At 39.9% G+C, this 21,275-nt stretch overlaps 1 protein-coding gene across 2 annotated transcripts; it reads right to left on the minus strand.

Moving 5' to 3' along the window:
* Window positions 1–1,137: 1,137 nt before the first annotated feature.
* TBC1D7 (TBC1 domain family, member 7) lies at window positions 1,138–19,091 on the minus strand. 2 transcript variants are annotated; one of them, XM_009084005.1, is made up of 7 exons: window positions 18,977–19,091; window positions 18,201–18,281; window positions 14,302–14,489; window positions 11,838–11,975; window positions 10,088–10,233; window positions 2,154–2,283; window positions 1,138–1,399 (listed from the first exon to the last, which is right to left on the minus strand). In XM_009084005.1, the coding sequence occupies exons 1-7, from the start codon at window positions 19,086–19,088 to the stop codon at window positions 1,313–1,315; spliced, it is 882 nt and encodes a 293-aa protein (XP_009082253.1). In that variant the 5' UTR covers window positions 19,089–19,091; the 3' UTR covers window positions 1,138–1,312. The 2 variants fall into 2 exon arrangements, with proteins under 2 accessions (XP_009082253.1, XP_009082254.1); XM_009084006.1 differs by lacking the exon at window positions 18,201–18,281 and having other exon boundaries at window positions 18,977–19,088.
* Window positions 19,092–21,275: the final 2,184 nt, after the last annotated feature.

The following is a 21,275-nucleotide window of genomic DNA, read 5'->3' on the forward strand; positions in this document are numbered from 1 at the left end:
ATCCACCTCACCCAGCTCCCGTGCCTGTGCTAGGAAAACTAGCTCCCTCTGACGTGAACTCAGTGGATTACACTACAATGCAGACACAACGATGGATTTCAAAGCAGACACAAACATGCTTTCTCTGAACTGGCTAAACTGAGGCATTCCAGCAGCACTAACAGCAGCACCTCAGCATCCAGCACAGGTCACCTACCCAGGGTTTTAGGGGTAGCCTGAGCTGAGTCCCAAGCTTCCCCAGTTAATGTGCTGGAAGGTAAACCTGACCTAGTTTAAAACAAAAGTTTCTAAAGCATTTTAAGTCTGCACTACACCTACTGCAAGCTAAACACACTCTCTGAAGTGCAATGAGCATACTTAGCACTTGGAATACTGAGCATCAATTTCAGCCAAATAACAGCTAAGCAACATGTTTTTATATACAATTCCCTGGTCCATGCAAGAGGCAGAAATAGAATTTCACACTTTTACAAGGAAAAGATCAGCTCTCCAGTAAATCTCTATCTGTGGCTAATCACTCTGCTTGTATCATCATGAATTACATTTCTGTATTAAATTTATTTTGATATCTAAGCCAAACAAAAATCAAATTCCAACACCTTCAAGCTAAGAACTCACAGGCATTGGCCTGAAACTCTAAATTATATTGACTCATCCCACTGATTTTATACATACCTGCACATATCTACCTCTCTAGCACATCTTCCATGATGAGCAAAGGAGAAGGTACAGCCATAGGGAGCTGACTGACAGATAAGAAGTCTTCTTAAACACTTCAGAAAAGGATGTCACCCCTGGTCATTCTGACATCCTCTACCTCAGACTTGTGAAGCCTCGTTTACCTGACAATTTACAGTATTAATAGAGTACAATTACATTCCCAGCAAAGAACTGCTGGTCCACCAGCCAGCAGACTAACATGCAGTAAATTCACCTTAAAAACACCTCCAAGTAAGAACTACTTACATATCAAGTGTAAGGTGGCATACAGAAATATTTTTAAATTGCAAGTCTACTCACCTTGCTTCCAGAATTAGATTTACTTCTGCAAAAGCAAGAGAGCACAGTGTGCAATCAAAACACTGCAGCTGGCTGACCAACAAACACTTTGGACATGATCACAGCACCACTAGGTATGTTCATTCCACTGGTATTTATTGAAAAATATTTACATATTGGTCACTGCACCTTAATAAGAGCTTTACAAAGAACAGTTAATGAGGAACATCACACTAGGATAGAGGAAGAGTGGTATAATGTCATTTCAAACGTCCTTTTTTTTTTTCCCCAAGCTGACACAAGTGAAGAGTTCTCAGACTGAGTGTGCTGGAGTCCCACAGTGCGTGCGCCACAGATCTACAGCTTTGCTGACAATAGCGTCAGTGTTGTCTTGAGGAATCTACAAAAGATCGGGACAAGATGCCCTGTCAGAGAACTTTATTTGGGTTGTTTAGTTTAACATAAAGCTTTTCAATGTCCAGTTCAGATTTTATCTCTTTATAAAAAAAAGAAAACAAGACTAGAATCCCATCTCCCGGCCCTACCGTCCCACCACCCCTCAGTCCTGCACACACCCTATTACCTCCAGGTTTTGGACAAAAAGATCTTACCATACTGGCCATCTACGACCACAAACTCATCTCACCTCACTAACCTGAGTTACACTGGGGCCCTACAGCCCTGCTTGGTGCTTGTTGCTATTCACAGAAGGAAAGTTCAGGGTCAGGTTCATGACCTCAACCTCACAGCAACAGAAAACACACCCTGAGTCTACAGATTCGCCCTCAGGCAAGAAGCAAAAGAAGGTGCCAGAAACTGAAGAGGCTTCCAGAAAATTAACCTAACCTCACCTGCACTTACTTTCACAGAAACATCCTTCAGTATCACAAGGCATATTGTCAATTCTGTACAAATATAGGTAATACATTCCTCAAGCCCAAAAATCATTTAATTCTATGAAAGCCTTACCTCCTGATAGAAAAGATTATTCTCCTCATCCCTGCACATTCTCTCTTCACCTTGGTACTACCACACTGTTCTCAGTAAGTAATGTCACAGCATCTTACAGTACTTCTGCCACAGGCAAGTGACTAAGGCTGAAACATGCTTTTATAGACCATCAAAGGTAATGCCAAGCACAATAGAGTACTTACATTTTCCAAAAACTGGGTGATCTTTTCTGCAGTATTCAGTGCTATTATCTTCATTTTAAAGGTTAATAATATCTCCAAAGCAACAAAAACGAGAATCTTGCAGGACCCACTAATAACTTTGTCCCAAACTCTACAAAAAAGTGAAAAGGAGTCATCAAATCTTTATTGCAGTGCTTATCTGCTTATTTATCTGCTAGAATAGTCTTTGTACAATCACTTCTTTCCAGACTGCTTTTCTGAATAACAGCAATGTATTGGATTATTTGGGTCAGGCTAAATAAAAGATACTTTATCAACTCCTGATTCTGTACAGAGCAAAGGGATGACGAGAGAGAACTGATATGCATTGTGATATGGTGTGTTGCTGTTTGGAAATTCAACTGTTTACAAGCTCAAGTACAAAAAGCAAATCCTGTTTTAATTGTCTGAACTGTAACAACTACTCTACAGTGTATGGTAAAGGAGAGAATTTTTCCTAGTGCAAAAAAGAAGGCAGAAACTATCTTTGTTAGCATGCATAACAAAGACCCTTCAAACAGCTAAATAGCTGAAAATTCATAGGGATGTAATGCTGAACTACTGCACCCCAAGCAGCTAAATATTCCAGGCCATTGCTGTGTGAGATACAAATATGACCTATCACCAGGATATAATCCATGATGTTTAAATTAGGCACAAGGAATAACTATTAAGTCATCCAACCCATCCCACTGTGCACAGACTCTCTCAGAATGACCTAAGCACTCCAAGCACTTGTATGAAACCATACCTGGACCTCACAGTTTTAAGAAAACCTGAAGGGCAGGTCTCCAAAGGATGCCTGTACTTCAACAACAGAACTTCGGTGAATATTAAAATGATCTTTCTTACTAAAACAGCCTGCAACAAATTGAAATCATCCTTCATCTGGCAGCTCTCTCTCAGGCCCAGTTCAACAGACTTGGGATGAGAGATTATCCAAAACCAGTGTGAAACCATCTGTCAGATGGCAGCTTTTATGGGCTTGCATTATTTTTAGTTCTTGAATTTTAACAGTTGTGTCAGAAAGACTTTCTGAGGACTACAGTTCTTGCTCCTTCTGGGCACCTGTTCAAAGTATTTCTCCTTCCAAATAAAAACACGGGGGACAAAGATCACATACTATCCTCTGTAATTTCTGAACACAGTAACACTAACTGAAAAACACCTTCTGCAGCCCACTATAAATTTGTATCTATGGGTGTGCTTCTTCCAATGTTTTGTATGACTCAACTTTTGTATGACCTTCCTCAGGAGTCCCAGGAGAGCACAGTGCAGGCTTGGCATGAACTTTGACAGCTGAATTGAAGTGTAGGTATCACACCTTTCAACAAGGAGTTAAGAAGTGAGAGCCCAGCCAAGAACCACTAAGATGATGAAGGGACTGCAGCATCTCTCCTATGAGGAAAGGCTGAGAGAGCTGGGACTGCTCAGCCTGGAAAAGAAAGGGATCTGGGGAATCTCATCAATGTATATTGAAAGGAGAGTGCGAAAAGGACAAAACCAGGCTCTTTCCCGTTGTGCCCAGTCACAGGACCTGAGGCAACAGACAAACTGAAATACAGGAGGTTCCCTCTCAACATCAGGAAACACTTTTTCACTGTGAGGGCGACTGAGCACTGGCACAGGTTGTCCAGAGAGATGAAGTCATCTCTTTCCTTGCAGACATTCAAAAGGTGTCTGGATGTGGTCCTGGGCAACTGGCTCTAGGCAGCCCTGCTTGAGCAGAGGGAGTGGCTGGACCAGATGCCCCTGAGAGGTCCCTGCCAACCTCAACTTTTCTGTGATAATTTTGGTGAAAAGCTTTATAATTCCTAATGTGCAAGGCTTGCTGCTGCTGCACAGTGCTTATTTTTCACGCAGTGACTCGAGTCAACTCTGTGTCAGTTTCTTAACCTTCTATTCATGTAACTCTTTTGACACTATTTTCACAACCTCTCCATCAAAAAATTTAGACTAGATTTTAACTTAAAATGAAGACCTGAGGAAAAGAATATGTAAAATCCTCAGGACTATTCTTAAAATAAGCATAAAACAAAAAAATCCACATGGACAGATGGGGAAAAAGGCACTGCCAATTTCTTTCTCCTTTTCAATTTAGTTTTAATTCCCTATCTCACTATGATTAAAAAAATGAGTATGATTCCCATATGGGGAGCAACAACACTTAATCCAAGATCAAAATTTCACTGTTTGCTTTGTGGTTCAAGCATCCCAGGACAAATGATCACTATAGACATTACACTGATGTCGAAGTCAGGCCTAGAAGCTTTGAGCAAGGATAAGAGAACTGAGACAACAGTGCTGTTCCACACTGTACAGGTTATCCCTGTTTACTTCTAAAGCATTTTCCTTCACAGAAGTATCTGTTTAGAACTCAAGAACAGCTTCCCCATATGCTTCATGTGCATCAGAACTATCATTAAAAATAATAATTACAGAGAGCAGCAGACCTTAAAAACACAAAATAATTTTAAAAGTTCGTAGCAAAGCTCACGTTAATTCAAACACAAATTTACTGATCCTAATACAAAATATACAGCCTTCTTTCATTATTTTGCTTCCAGTTCTCCTGACTTCAGTCTCCAAAATTACATTTAGGTTACATGCTCTGCTCAGAAAACACTCTATTGTTTTCCTGCATTATTTAGTCTGATTCCAGAACAAATGTTCTAACAATGGTAAAACAGATGCAGTATCTAAATCACCACTGTCTTAACAAATTTTGGAAGATGGTGCATAGAAAAGCGGATGAGATGTCAGCACCAACCAGCTGTGTCTGCTGCAATATTTTCCCCTTAACATTTCCAGCTATTGTTACTCTCAATGCAACTCCACCAGTGACAGTAATCTGGGAATGACCGTGCCACACTGTGATCAACAGTCAGCACCTTGCCTGTGCCAGCAGAGCCAGAAGCAACAACATAAACTGTGTCCAAAATGGAAAAAACCCACAGCAGTTTAACAGTATAACAGAAAAAACCATTCGACTGTGCCCTCAGCCCTATTCAACCACAGCAGCTTAACAGTACAACAGAAAAAATCATTCGACTGTGCCCTCAGCCCTATTCAGGCATGCTGAAACAGAAGGTATGCACGAAAATCACTGTTTTGTGCGACTATCACCCTCTGTGAAATGCAACTACTCAATTAACCACAGGAGCACTCTTGTAGGTATTTCTTGGACAGTGAAACAGTAGTGACAACCACAAGGGAAACTAAAAAGGACCAGGAAGCTGTGAAGGCAGAGAGCACGGCAAGGATTATGCAAAAGAAACCATTTGCTTCTCACTGAGCTTTTTCTGTGGATGAGATACGACTTACCCTACGTGCACCTGTGTGCAAAGGGCTGCCATTCCCAGGGCAGTTTCTGAGGCTCCTACACCACTACAGTGCAGTAGTACACAAGAAGCATCACAGCACTGCAGCTTTCCCTTCTTCTAAAATATTACCACTAATCTCATAGTTTTTCCCTAGGCTGCAGGGTAAACACACTTGACCTTATCCTCTGGTTCTGGCCCTCCTGTCACCCAGGCCAGAGATACCCAAAAAGAACCAATGCTTTCTCCTGTGCCTGCACTTCTGGGTGTCCTTCTGGCAGTAACTGGGCATGGAGGAACACGATGAGGCTCACACAAATCTCACCCTGATGCCACACCATGATCTTGTGCCTGGCCATTTATAGAGTTGGGAAGCAGCACAAGAATCAGTCAGACAACGGCAAACTGAATTAAGTTTCTAATTAAGTTTCTCTGTAGCAGTAATCCACGTGCACATTCTTATGCCCTCCCACTCCACAGTAGATTTAAGACATTTTTCATATTTCTGCTGTTTCCACTAACAAATTACTTACATTTTTAGGACTAGGTGTAATTTATGGAAGACATGGAGATCACAGATGTAAATCTACAGAAGTCATCTATTAATATATGAGGTAGTGGCAGATTGAAAGTTGTAAGATTTCAGAATGACCAAATGCTTTGCCGCTAACAAGCTGCCAGAGACTAATAACCTAACCTCACCCTGCTAATGCCAAGCCTTCAGTGCAGAATACAAACAACATTAGTCAGGGGTATGATACGTGATTGGCATCACTAGGCCATAAAAACCCCTGGCTCGGTCACAATTACAACTGCAAAGCTGCACCACTTCTGTTATGGCAGGATCATCTGGGGTGACAGTGCTGGAACACATTGGCAGCCAAAGTGTCACTCAGCCAGAAGAACTGAAGACACAAACAGGACATGAAGTTTTAACAGTAGGATCTCCAGCTGAAGGCCCACACAGCACCACACATGGTGCTTACCCAGCAAATAACCAGACAATGCTGCTGCAGAAATCAAACAAACAGGGCAATGATGAGTATGAAAACAACTATGAGATCCATTTCTCTCCCTGTCTCAGAGACAAGTACACTTTTCTGTCCCTCTCAAACTGTGTTGCAGGCTGGTTCATATTCCAGGGAGCACCTGTCTATATTCCAGGTGGGATACAGAGCCTCTGAAATGGCCACTCTGCTCCTCTCTTTTACCAACACGGCACTTTTAAGAAGTTTGCTAAGCAGCTTGTTGCATAATATGTCAAGTGTATTAGGGCACACAAAGCCACTGCATAAGCTCACAGTTTCCACGTGAGACCTGTCTATACACATTTTCCAAACCCATTTAAATTAAGATAAATTGTAGCTAGAAGTGTGCTATAAAACAGTATTTACACTGAGTGACAATGCCTGTCAGGAGTAAAGCTGGGATTGTGCAACTTCATTTCACCATTATCAGATACATTTCTGCACAGCATATTCAAATCTTGTATATCTTAGAGAAGGAGGAAAAAAACAAACCATGAAATTTAGATTTAGCTGCTTGGCAGAGAAGACTACAATTTATAGAAAGCAAGCAACCTCTCCAAGAAATACAGTGCTAAACGGTAAGTTAAATTAGATCATAAAAGACTGTGTTCAAATCATCTCTCACTTGACAAAAAAAGTAAGTAGAATTCACAGGAGAATTGGAGACCTGTTTTCAAATCTCAGCAGTTCCAACACTGCCATTTGGATACATTTCAGATAAGCATTCAGGCTTCTAGATTCTAATCCAACCCAAGTCTCCAAGCATTAATTAAGTTCATCTGTCACATGCTACACATGAAGTATGTTATTTCCTTAGCGAATAAGGCCATTATGATTACAACTGAATAATTCAGAAACCTAAACTGCCAAGAAAAAGTGCACTTTTATCACGTTCTCACAAGAACTGCTGGGAAAAGGGATTGCTCTGCCATCAGAAGTACCAACACTGAAATTTGTTTTTACTCCAGGGTGATAGAAAAATCCAATACTCTGACCTTTCCCATGAGGGGGGAGGAGGGCATTAAAAAAATTCTAGGTCTTCAAAATAATCTATTTCAGTAAGGTAAAACAGTATATGCAAACGCTAAACATATACACTTACCAGACAAAATATATAAACAAACTGATACAAAATGGTAGAAGTTTGAAACTAAAGATTCTGACAAGACGAAATATGAAAACAAAATTCTTCATCTGTTTTTTTCTTTCACACTATCAAGATGACTCAGCTCCATGAAATGTTCGATTTTCAACAGAAATTTAAAAACCCTTCACCTTCCAAGAGCAAAACTGCTCTGATGCAAATTCTGCATTCAGTTCTAGTTCTCAGCCATAAGACCCAGTAGCAAAATTGAATCACATAAGCTCTAAATCAAAATATTTCCTAGGAGACATGCAAAGAGGTTCCCAATGCAGTAGATTACTAAGGGTATTTCAGGTCACAAAAGCCCACAGGGAAAAAAAAGGCCTGAAGAGACTGGCAAGTCTCAGGTAGGTCACTTCTACTGACAGTAGTTTATGCTTTAAGGCATGAAGCTGCACACAGAGAAAGCACAACGAAACAAGATCAGTCATTACCTGCTAAAAGTAACATACTAACGCAAATGTGACAGAGATGTAGGTGAATCATAGGTGCTCAATTGCTTTTAAGGCTCTAAAACATCCTATACTACACATGCTTACATAATTTCTGTAGCCATATAAGTTGTAAAAGGTTTCAACCACCACATCACACACAACCACTACACAGAGATGACTATTTTGGAGCCTTATAGGTGTTGATGAGAAGAACTTGCCACATAACAACTACCATGCTGCACCTAAAGGTCTACTACCAAATCCTTCAGCTTTGGTTCAAAAGGTTGTTTCCTCTCAAACATATTCCTTGCCAACAGCAGAACATACAGAACCTCAAAGACCATGGTCCAACAAGACCAGAAAGCATTACTTCTAATCTTACAGCTTGTTCCCTAAAACCTTCTTATCTTTATAAGGCAAATAAAACATTTTTTAAAACAGCCAATTCCCACTTTCCTTCATGAAATGTGAAGTCCCAGATAAACAAATAAGATTTCATTCACTATTCAGATTATGGCCAACTTTACCACCATAATAGCACTTTCTACAGCTTCCTGTTATTAACCACTGAAGTTCTGGAAGTGCTGGAGTACAACTTCCTTTGTTACTTCTCAAAGTTTTCAGGCAGCTGAAAATGAAACCATTGTTTTTTTTGTGCCATGTCCTGTTCAGCTATTAGCAACTCTTTTTACTGCAGAACGAATGTTTCTCTACATCTAGCTTGAATTTCCTGCTTTCCAAGAGTTCTCAGGCAGCAAAACCAGAGAAATCATACAAGATTCACTTCAAATGCCCTTCAGTGAAATGACACACACAACAATTTTGCCCTTTTAAAAGCCTGACAACCTATTTCTAACTGTAGAATCCTGACATAATCCACTATTTCATTAACTTTGCGATATTCAACCTGCTCTAGTACTTTTTAACATAAGCATTCAGTCATGGTCTAACCCCAGGCAGCAACAGAGCACCACACAGCCACTCACTCACTCCCCCCACCAGTGGGATGTGGGAAGAACTGGAAGAGTAGAAGTAAGAAACAAACTTGTGGGTTGAGAAGAAAAAGTTTCATAATGAAAAATAAATAATAAGTTTCAAAAATTTTAAGGAAAGAAACAGAAAATAACAAAGGGTTGGACTCGATGATCTCTGAGGTCTCTTCCAACCTGGTTGATTCTATGATTCTATGAAAGAGTGGAAAATAAAACCTAGGAAAGACAAGTGAGACAAATGAAAACAGTTGCCTACCACCAACCGACTGATGCCCAGCAAAGCCCCAAGTGAGCTCTCCCCTCCGACAACTTTCACCCTGTCATTATTGCTGAGCATGACTCCATATGGAATGGGATATCCCTTGGGTCAGTTGGGGTCAGCTGTCCTGGCTGTGTCTCCTCCCAACTCCTTGTGCACCCCCAGCCTCCTCGCTGGTGGGCTGGTGTGAGGAGCAGAGTGGTGCTGTGTAAGTCCTGCTCAGCAGTAACTAAAACATCCCTGTGCTTCAACACTGTTTTCAGCACAAATCCCAAACACAGCCCTATATCAGCTACTGTGAAGAAATTTAACCTATCCCAGCCAAAACCAGTACACATTCCCAAAATCTCTTGCATCTAATGATAATACAGTAATACAATCACTCCCTAAGCAAGGATTTTAGTTAAAAAGTCTGAAAACTGACTACCATTCAGCTATCCATCACTAAGAGAGGATTTGGAGTTTCAAATCCTGGGAGGCATTAAGTGTCTAACAGAATCAGCTGGTATACTTACTCCATTCCTCTTCAATTTCAATGAGTGAAATGATCACACAGAGACTGATTATCCTGAGTTAGTGACAAGGGGAATTAAATCCAATTTTATCATTTCCAAGTCAGCAATAAATTTAACACCATAATCTTACAGATAAAGTACAGAAAGCTCTTTGCCTGATAGTGACGACAAAAATCTAAAATTACTATGAAATTACAAAGGGAACAAAAAGAAAGAGAACTTGCCTCTGTAAACTGGACTCAGGTAAACATCCTGCAAAACACTTTTTAAACCAAAGATCGTAAGGGAGTTTGCTCATAGCAGCACATGCTTTCAGATGCATCAGGAGTCTGTTATCTTCAATGTTCAAATACTGCTCCAGAACTTTTGGCTGAGAAAGGATGGGAAAATTCTAGGTAACTCACATCAGGACACCTTCATAGTTAATGCACACTCTAGGACATGCAATGTCTTAAAAATTCAATGGGCATAAATTAACATGTTAAAATAATGAACTTGCATTGGTTTAACTGTTCCAAAATACGAGTGTTACTGACTTTTGCAACTACTTAACTACTTAATTAAACAATCTCAGCTTCCTTGAATTGCTGACCACTAGCAGAACTTCCAATATATGCAGTATCCCCTAATGCAAGAAGGTGTTTGAGAGCAATGCAGAGATTAAACATGCACTAATTACCTCTACCTTCACAAGCAAAATTCAGTTTCATTCACCTCACACCAAACTGCCTCAGCACACATCAAACAAAATCTATACACACTGCAGCAAAACCCAGAAAAATCAATTCTGAGGGTAAATCCCTGTGCAACACATTAAAAGCTGGACATTGATTTACTGTTTAAAAACCCAAAGTATTTAGAAGCACAAATAAGGATAATTCTCATTTTGTTTCAATTTTAATTTCACACCATACATATGTCTTTATAAATTATGGGATACCTTTATGCTTTTTCTCATAGTTAGGTAAATAGCTAATGACTTCAGCTGCCAAAGGGAGAAAACACTCTTCTGTCCATATTCTCACACACAGTCTTGGTACCACAAAAAAAAATTAGGGAGAGAGACACTTGGCACTCTTTATGTAGTGAGAGCACACACTTTCTTAAAAAAAAATACTCCTTTTTTCCTTTGAAAGGAATTGAATAAATTGGTATCACCTCCAGGAACAGGAGGCAGGTTTAAAAACTATTTCTTAGTTCCAAAAGAATAGCAAACAAAGGGCAGGCATAACTTTCCAAAACAAATTTTCGTTCAGCAGTTGCAAGTGCACAGGTACTCTGATACTTTTATCTCAGTGGACATGACTAACTAAAAGCTTCTTATCTGTTAAGGCCATTTAAAGAATGACAAAAGCTTCTGTAATTTTTTAAGTAGCATTTGCTTACAATCAAATTTTAATTTTATAAATCAATAAGAAATTCAAAATTTATGTTCTGTGATAGTGTTTAAATGATTAGTGCTGAAAGAAAACTACTCCACTTTTTATTATAACTTTATTTGCAACATAGTGTTTTTCTGAGGACGTAGTACCCTGCTCCATTTATGAAGCAAAACAACTGTGCTTTGTCTGTCACCCAATGAGCACCACATGGATGTCAGAGATGCAGCCTAAAAAGTAGCAGACATACATCAAGATGCTCTTCACTTTGTGACATTTTCAATTGCTTAAAATAAACTCTTAAGTGACCGATTTGTGAGGAATATAATCCAACTACATACAATGTCAGACAACCCAAAAAGAAGATCAGATGTAACTGACAACTACCATGCAACAAATAAACCCAATTTCTAATGTTACATTAGACAGTGTCCTACAGCATTGCACGATCACCATCCTCCTGTTTTCTCAAATCAGCTGGTGGAACAGAATCCAAGGGTGCTGCCCCTGACACTCCAGTTGTACCCATGTATTAAAGCTTTCCGTGACTGCCTCTTCTCACAAAAAGAAGAAAAAAAAGGTGCTTTATCCTTACCAGTTGTTGTAATGAATCTTTGTGCTTGCTGTTCAGCTGATTCACAAAGCAACTGACAAGCCAATAGCATTCTATAGGATCCTCCACCATTTCTTCCATTGCTTTAGCAATAGCAAGAAACACTTCATCTTCAGGTTCCTGGAAAACAAAGCCAAAAAAAAAGTTAACTACACAGAAGTATTGGACTGATTTAAATTATTCCTCTATTCCTTTTCCCTGCTACTTGGGAAAACAAAGGGGAATCAACACACACAATGAGCTGTTCTGACACTCATAAATAAGACATCGGGCAGCAGCTGCACTATGACGACAGAAACCTATTAAAACAGACCGAGTAAGGCTTGTCTTGCTTTCAAAACCAAAACACACAACAGGAGTTTGGAACAACTCTGTTACAAAGCTCTGAATTTTCTCAAATGAGAAAATGCTACACTTTAACAATAATCCTACTTAGATGGGCCACAATCGAGAAAATGCTACACTTTAACAAGGTAGCAATAATCCTACTTAGATGGGCCACAATTTTACATTGCATAGCAGCAGAATTTTTCATCCTGTTCCTTGCTAAGGGCCAGACACGCCCCTCAAACACTTTTGTCATGGATGTTACAGTTACTGAAAAAAAAAATTCAGCCATGAGTTGTATACCCAACTTCAACATGCAGAAAATCATTTGGTTTGAGGTCAGTATCTTCTTAGAGACAACTAAATACCTTTTCCAGGTGATAATTACGTTCTTCCCCACAATACGTGACTAGAAGCATGCGATGGGCACACTGTCATCTTCTCATGAGGATATACTTTCCTAACAGAAGTACCAGCATGCCTAAACCACAAGTAACGGTATGACTGCATGTAGGGTAGATGGAAGCAAACTAACTCTGAAACCAGCTAGACAGACCTCATGCCAACAGCTGACTCAGGAACTGGGAAGATGCAAAGCAAAAGGCTCTGTATTTGCCCTGTTTCCTACAGTCTTCCTTACACAGGCAATACTGACTACAAGAGGAGGCAGGGTAACAAGCCAGATGTGTACCCACAGTCTGATGTACTGTAACCCTCAGCAGCAGTAAACTACAGCATCCCAGGCTGCAGTGCAGAGTCTTAAATACTACTGGGACATGTCTCTGCTACATAGGCTGCTGCAATACACACATATCCCTACTTAAACTCTGCTTTTGTGTGCACAGAAAACATTTTAGCAGACTTCTGTGGTCTGTTACTTTAACATTTCAAAATATTTAGATCAATCCAACATCATCTTAATACTCCCTCTGCCTCCACAATAAATCATCTGCATGACTATCAAGCAGTAGTCCCTTACAAGTTTAAGTGGACAGTTATTGCACTGAAAACAGGCTAGCACAAAGGGAACAAATGCTTTCTTCAGCAAAACAAACCTAAGTTACAGGGCTAATAACTGGGGGTCTGCTAAACACCACCTTTATGAAACCCCATCGCAGTACTGAGAGCAGCTAGTGCTCTGGGATGCACTGACAAAACACCTGCTCAGAAGGCACTACTGCTCGAGAAGGAATGAATTTTCAGCCACTGGGTCACATGCCAAGATCAAGGAACTTTCTCTACAGGAAACTTGCAGGGTAGGAAGGCCACGTTCCCAGGCAAAGCTAAGGGCCAAAAACACTCTCCTTCTTCTGACAAGAGCATGCTATGTGTAGTCCTCTAGTTCAAAATATTACTGACTTTTCCATATAAACTTTAACCTTTTTTAATTTTGAACTTCTCTTTAGGTTCTGGGGTCAAATTCTGTGATTACAGATGACAAGTACCAAAGCTGGGCTAGAGTGAACATGGATAAATTAACTTTAAATACAGGATGAAATCCACTTCATAAAGTCCTGTGGCTCCTTTTATATGTCCTCTTTCATAGAGGCTTATACAAAAGAACCACACATCATTTTTCCCATCACACTGACTTACCATCAAAACACAGACTCATTTACCCTTGTGTGAGTACACTGCAAACTGCAGAGAACAAGCATTACCTGACAGGAGTCTGCATCACTTCAGACTAACACAAAAAGGAGGTCAGTACATTAAAGTCTAGATTTAAGGACAAATAATCTAAATATATGTGATTTGCATTTAGATCACTGCTTGTACTGGCTATGAATTATTCCTGTAAGAATCTATGCGCTCCACTAAGATTATGTCATTTTCATTTCAATGCTACAAGAAACTGAAGTGCAGTAGAGTACAAGAGGCTTGAAACCTAGCAGGCAAAATACACAAAAGAGATTTTAAAGCATAAAATCTTACATAAGTACTTAGGGGAAGAAAAAGAGAAAAGCACTCTGACTAAAATTCCTTCTTGCATACTAGCAGTACTCTGATTTCCATTCACCTTACTTGGTCTATCTAACGTGCATTTGTGGGGTGACTTGCAGTTCAGTTTCTCAATGGTTTACAGTTTGAAGTGCAACTGTTAAAAATGAGAACTGACCAATGGAAAAGCCAAGTTCCGAGGCAATTTTCCTGATTCCAGTTGATGTATGCGGAGAAAAACATCTACCTGTGGGGTAGAATCATTAATAAAACGAATTACACGAAGAGCATGATGTATATCCCAGTACTGCTCCTTCCGGTACTTCATCACCAAGGCATGAGATTCATGGTGAGGAGGAATAATTCCTAAAATAAACAAAATAATTACAAAATATAAGCAATCATAAAGAAAAATCTTACCTGTTTATACCTATCTAGGTTTTAGTACAGTACCAGTTGTGTACTACACATTCTCTACAACTACCTGAAAGCAGGTTGTAGCCAGGTGGGGATCAGTCTCTTCTCCCAGGCAACTAGTGACAGGATGAGAGGACATAGCCTCAAGCTGTGCCAGAGGAGGTTCAGGTTAGACATTGGGAAGAATCTCTTGACAGAAAGGGTGATTAGACACTGGAATGGACCGCCCAGGGAGGTGGTGGAGTCACCGCCCCAGAGGTGTTTAAGGAGAGACTCTATGTGGCACTTAGAGCCATGGTCTAGTTGACATGGTGGTGTAAGATCATAGGTTGGACTTGATGATCTCAGAGGTCTTTTCCAACCTGACTGGTTCTGTGATTCTGTATATTCGTGCCCAGCTTTCATTTATTTTGAAAACAAAGTGGGTACAGCATGATTTTTATGGTCGATTCTATGATTTTCTTAAGTTCTACACTTTGAGATGACGGAGAATATACACATGCAATTAACCAATGCAAAGTTACTGCACACTGCAGTATTAATTAATTTACTGCTAGAAAGTCTTTACTCACTGCATCATACACTAAACCTCTCTAAAACAATGCTCAGAAGCAAAATCAGTCACACAGGTTTAACTGGTTACAGATTAAAACTTAAGAATGACACATAGGCCCTTTGCAAGGTAACATTTCTACTTCCTTAGCATAGCACAAGTATTCTTTCTAGTTTCCTAGGGGGAAAAAAAAGAGAGTATAAAAATAAATAAAACTATCTAAATATAAAGGCAAAGAAAACTAAACTTGCATCTCCATTAGAGATGCTCAACATTTCCTTCCCCTCACTCAAGATTCAATCTTGCCATGCAATGATGTTCACAACAAAACTGTCACAGGCTTTGACAGAAATAAAAACTCACATACATCAAGGCAAAAAAAATGCCACTTCCATATCACTTTGGGAGCAGAATTTTTCCCAGTGTAGAAATCCACTAGAACAAAGTATTCTTCAGAAATCAGTTCTGAAACAAGCTATCTGCTGCTTTTATCTTCATTTAAAGAGCAAAATACTCCTGCCAAGTGTTAAACCACAAAATGGCTGAATTTAGTAACAAGCACATCACACAGAAAATTATCTTTGCTTTTCCAACTGCAAACCTGTCTGCATTTCAAAAGCTGGGATAGAGCAAGGCATTTTTCATGCTATGCCAAAAGAGTCAACATCATGACTTTGTATGTACATACTGCCAACTGCTCTCCTCAAACACAGGAGACTACCTTGGACAGACAGAAGAGAAGCTTAAACAACACAGGGATGTCTAGAAACCATCATGAGTCATACCTGAGCAGGAAGTTAACAGAGGCATTGCTGACATACCATGTAACTTGGGACAGCATCATCAAGCCTTGGTGTATGTCAGAGAATAGTTCTGGTGACTGAATAGACTTTCTTTTGTTAAACTATGAACATTATTTAGAGGACATGTAACACCTCCCACCAGAAATGGACTGGGCTGTGGTTCCAGTCATTTAGGGAGAGATCTTTTGCATTGTCCTTCTCAACACCAGCTTTGCTAACAGTGTTAACACTGAGATGCAGCACAAAAAGAGTCCTTGTATCTCCGTTCACCCGAGGAGTGTAAAGAATGACAGGACGCATACTTGAAGTCATAGAATATGGTGAGCTGGAAGGGACCCACAAGGATCACCGAATCCAACTCCTGGCCCTCCATAGGACCACCCCAAAAAATGACACCGTGTGCCCAAGAGTGTTGTCCAAACTCTTCTTGAACTCTGTCAGGCTAGGTGCCATGACTTCCCTGGGGAGCCTGTCCCAGTGCTCAACCACCCTCTGGGTGAAGAACCTTTTCCTAATACCCAACTTAACCCTCCCCTGACACAGCTTCATGCCATGAAATAAATCACTCTGGGTTTAAAATACAAAATCCTTTTAAATCTGAATATACTTTTCCATACACTTAACTTAAAATGTGTTTTGTGTTTTCACGTGATTCACAGATCATCTACCTAAAACAGCCAAACACTGACCACTGGCTCTGCAGTGAGCCACAATTTTGCAAAGAGACTGTATTTCACTATTACAGTTTTGGTTGAAGGATCTTGTACTGAGTCACTCCTACACTATACTTCCTACTAATATTTTAAAGGATGCTGATTCTTTACTAGGGTCCAGGGTGCAATAAACTTTTTAATGGCAGAGGCTTTTATCAAGTAGAAATACTTGATACATTGGTTCAATGATCAATGCCAAGAACTTCAAGTTTTATAATTAGATCTTGCACCCTCTGTGCACGGTTCACTTACGACCTTTGCCAAAAAAGGCGTATAAATTCAAATAATCAGGAATATGAAGCCACAGCTTTTAAATTGTAGAAAATTGGAGGGGAAGGGGCAAGAAAAAAATTTAATTATTTAAGACTTTCTAATACATTATTTCAAACTCCAGATACTGTAGTGGAATACAGACACCAAGAAGGGAAGCAGATATTTACATGAACATTGTTCAAGATTATGGCACCGCCTAAGACAAACAAGCATCCTAAAACAGAGAAAAACTGTTCAGTCACCAATCTTCCTGACTCTGAACCACATGCTAAAAAATCTTCATATGAGATATATATGGGATCTGTATCATGCACTCTGGAGAGCCAAATGACAAAGAAAATGTAGGGTAGTTCACAGGCAGTAAAAGACAGCAGCTTCCAAGCCAATCTGCAGACTGAAGCTGCTGGTCTCCCTGATGAAACATTCTGCCTCTCAGCACCCTTCCTGCCAGCACAGCTCTGGCAATACAAAGCCAAGCACAGGAGCCACACTCAAGGTTTTCAAAAGTGGCACAATGCTCCCCCATCAACAGTATGACAAATCACATTTCTCTTCCAGAGGTGCAGTCTGATGATGCATCTTCACACTCAACCTGTCAGTGCTTCTCTACGTGCAGCAACTCTCAGGAAAAACAACTCTCTAGACACCTTGTAAGGGTCAGAACTCATGAGCTTTGCACAGCCCCTCCTGTCTCCAAGTGGCACAACCTCACATCTAGCAAACCCAGTTACTGCAAAGTCATTAGTACTTTTGAGTTAGTCATCTGACCAATGCACTTCAAGGAAAATATAATCTACTTTGATTTTTTACAATTTCTGGGGATACTGCAACTTGTCTTTGGCCTCACAGCTTCTTCAATGGCAAATACAACTTAAAGCCAGAAGCAAAACCAGAAGAGACCAAGATTTTATAGAGCACTGAGCTTCTCTATAGAATAAACATACATTCCATTCTTGGCCCGGTTTAAGTTTAATCACAGCTTTACTTCTACTTGTTTGTTATTTCAGCAACAGAACTGAGTATCTTATTAGGTTATCAGTGACTTCTTATAATTCACATTTCAAATCCATTTTGTAAATCTACTTGGATAGTGTTACAGAGTTAAATACAGAAACACACTCTTCTATGTACATTTCAGCAAAGTTCTAAAAAAACTACTGTATTGTTTTATAATTGCCATTGTACAAAAATAGGCTAAATATGCATCAGTAGGCAAGGCAGCACAGAATCCATGCCATTACCTCTTCTAGGACAAAAAAACACCGTAACATAAAAAATACACCTTCCTACATTCTACATTCTCTGTCATATTTCATACCTAGAAGTACTTTCCACACCAGTATGCGATACATGGATGGGAGAGGAAACCTCTGACTAAATGTGCAAAGCTTCTCAATATCTGTAGAGAGATAAAAAGAAAGAAAAACTGAAATAAATTCAAATACAATTATAAATAGGTTTGCGTCTCTGATCTAGTTAAGTATGACAAATCTTTAGCTGCAGATTGAAATCCCAACTTTCATCATATATTATCAACAAAAGCTTTCACTCTTTCAGCTGAGAATACTGCAACAATTCTGAAAAATATTTATGTTGGCTTGATTTACAGCAAAACTACTCTAGGTTTCGTCGGGAAGAAACTGTACCATTTTATAGGCATTTTGTAAATCATGTCACTGTCGAAACAAGGGCTTTTTTAAAGGGACAACATTTGTCTTTCTGTTCTGCTGGAAATGCAGCACTCCTCAGGGACCAACAGCAGTAACAAAACCTTCACTGAAGTTAGATGGAATTAACAGCATGAGACAATGTATTCTCAGATTAAAACTGCTTTCACTAAAAAACCTTCATTTATTTTGGCAGAGAGAATGAGGGGGGCAGGGCAAGAAACAAGCAAGCTGACAAATCTTTAATAGTTTTGAAAATCAGATTTTCAGACCTTTGAAACTCAAAGGACTGCTGGTAATAGCATAGATTAGTGACAAGAGATGCAAAACTTAAATGAGTATTAAGCACAGCTGCTAAACATTTTCTATTACTCTCTCCCCAGCCCCTAATCACCAAGAAATTAAGGAAACAGTGAAATCAACTTGCCCAAACGGTCATCTTTTAATAGAATTTCCAGTGACTTCTTCTCTTCAACTCCACGGAACCCCACTTTTTCATAATACACCGAGCGAAAGTTTCTCTGAGAGTCGTCAGCCATGACTGATTCCTGTTGGAGAGACAATTAATTCCCCTTAAAGACTTATAAGAATATATTCCTACTGCATTAAGGTCAAGGACTTTTGCACACTGATAAAAGTTAACTATGTCTCTACATTATTAATAAACCCTACACAATATTAAAATCTTCAAAGATTCTTTTCACCATATGCTAACATAAACAATCATAAAAATAATTTCATCATAGAATTTTTAGGGGTTGGAATGGACCTTACAGAGCAACCCTCCCTGCCAAGGGCAGGGACAACTCCCCGCTAGACTAGGTTGCTCAAGGCTTCATCCAGCCTGGCTTTGAACACCACCAGGGTTGGGGCAGCCACGACCTCCCTGGGCAACCTGTGCCAGGGTCTTACCACCCTCACAGGAAAAACCTTTTTCCTAATATCTAGCATAAATTTTCCCTCCTTCAATTTGTAGCCATTGCCCCTTGTCCTGCTGCTGCAGCTCCTAACGAAGAGTCCCTCTCCAGCTTTCCTGTAGACCCTTCAGATCCTGGAAGGTTGCTATGAGGTCTCCACGTAACCTTCTCTTCTCCAGACTGAACAGCTCCAACTTCCTCAGCCTGTCACCTACATAAGGTCTAAAGCTATCAACTTTACACGCAAAACACAGGGATTTTTTCAAAACATTCCTGTAGTAAATTATGCTACTTTTCAAAAATATAAAAAGAAAAATTGCTGGAGAGACACTTAGTCTTTTATGTCATACTGTGTATTTCAGAACCAGTATGAAAAATACAGGTAAGAGTCTGACAAAATTTTGGCTACAAAAACCCTACTCAAGTACAGCTGTTACCCATGTAAGTAAAATTAGCAGGTTTCATACTCACCAGATGAGGTAACCAGAAGCAAGGACAAGACAAGGTTGACCTCAGTGGCACAGGGATGACAGAAAAGAGTAAGGCTAGGTATGTAGGTTTCTTCTTCAATTGAGGATGTTAATTAAATGTTCATGTTGTTATCAGCTGCTGTAACAGCCACAGCCTTGAGCTTGTTATTCCAGCACCAAAAAGAAATAAATGTCTCATCCCTATAGTGGAAACAAGGGTAAATTCCAGTGAGTACTGTGTGTTTCAGAACAACTGTAATTGACATTTCAATTCAGTTCAGCCTCCTAAATATCAATTCCCTCTCCTCTGTAGGTTTGCAAATATGAGGAAGAAATGATCTTAACTTTTATGTCCAGTGACAGCACCAAAACTTGGAGAAAAACAATTTGTTTTGAGTGAGGAGCAGTGGGTGAACAATGCATTGAGAAGTTTTTCTAGTTAAATTCTTCTTTTCCTTGCAGAACCAAAGGGCACATCAGAAGTAAAGCACTTGTGGATATAAACAAATGCTACAATTTTGTGAAGAATGCACACGTTTAAATCTGTGCACCCACCAGGCCTATCTGTGTATCAAATTACATCTGGTTTTAGTGCTTTGTAGGACCAGGCTCAAGACCAGACAGAAAAGTATAAACCAGAAAAAAAACTGAGTTAATGCTTTCTGAGATAAGTCAAATACTATTTCAAAACCAGAGAAAAAAACATAAAACATTGCTTACAAGACATTCCTGTCCTGCATTATTCTGATGAAAATAACTGTGATGTTCATCTATTGGGCACTTAAGGGTCCAATGATCAGAATGTTCACTACCTATATTGTCAAATTTTTAAAATTTGAATTCAACATGTGCTCTTTAGGAAAAAGAAAAAAACACCAGAACATTTAGCCTGTACCACTCGTGGAAAGCTGACAGGAGAGTCACGGGACATAAACAATAAACATAATTTAATGAACAACAGCATGGTCTGTTAGAAAGGAAGGCTGTTTTAAGAACTATAAACTACTGTTATACCAGCAGTACATTTTATTTATTCAGTGGGGGAAAAAAAGGGAATATAGTTTCCTGCCTCCCTCACAATTCAGGATACGTATTTTCATCTTAGACAAAAGACCAATGTCCCAGTCTTTACATCTTATCTTCAATAGGCTGGGAAGAGGGGGGGGACACAACTCCCCAGTCAGCTCATCGGAAGTGTTCTCTACACAAGAGCCAAATTAACTCCTCCCGTCAAAGCCTAACGCGCTCTCGGCCTGGGCAGCACCTCACGTCGTGTCCCGGTCCCCCGGCCGCCCTGGCCTCGGGGCCCACACCGCGGCCCCGCGCGCACTCCCACGGG

This window comes from Acanthisitta chloris, unplaced genomic scaffold (assembly GCF_000695815.1).
Source record: "Acanthisitta chloris isolate BGI_N310 unplaced genomic scaffold, ASM69581v1 scaffold18351, whole genome shotgun sequence".
NCBI lineage: Eukaryota > Metazoa > Chordata > Aves > Passeriformes > Acanthisittidae > Acanthisitta > Acanthisitta chloris.

Excerpts from the sequence above, each read along its gene's own strand:
- TBC1D7 (XM_009084005.1), bottom strand. The coding sequence starts at position 19,088 with ATGGCTGACGACTCTCAGAGAAACTTTCGCTCGGTGTATTATGAAAAA. Across the intron at positions 11,976-14,301 it reads GGAACTTGGCTTTTCCATTG|GAACCTGAAGATGAAGTGTT; the intron begins GTCAGTTCTCAT and ends TTTGTTTTCCAG. Across the intron at positions 1,400-2,153 it reads TCACCCAGTTTTTGGAAAAT|ATTCCTCAAGACAACACTGA; the intron begins GTAAGTACTCTA and ends GATCTTTTGTAG.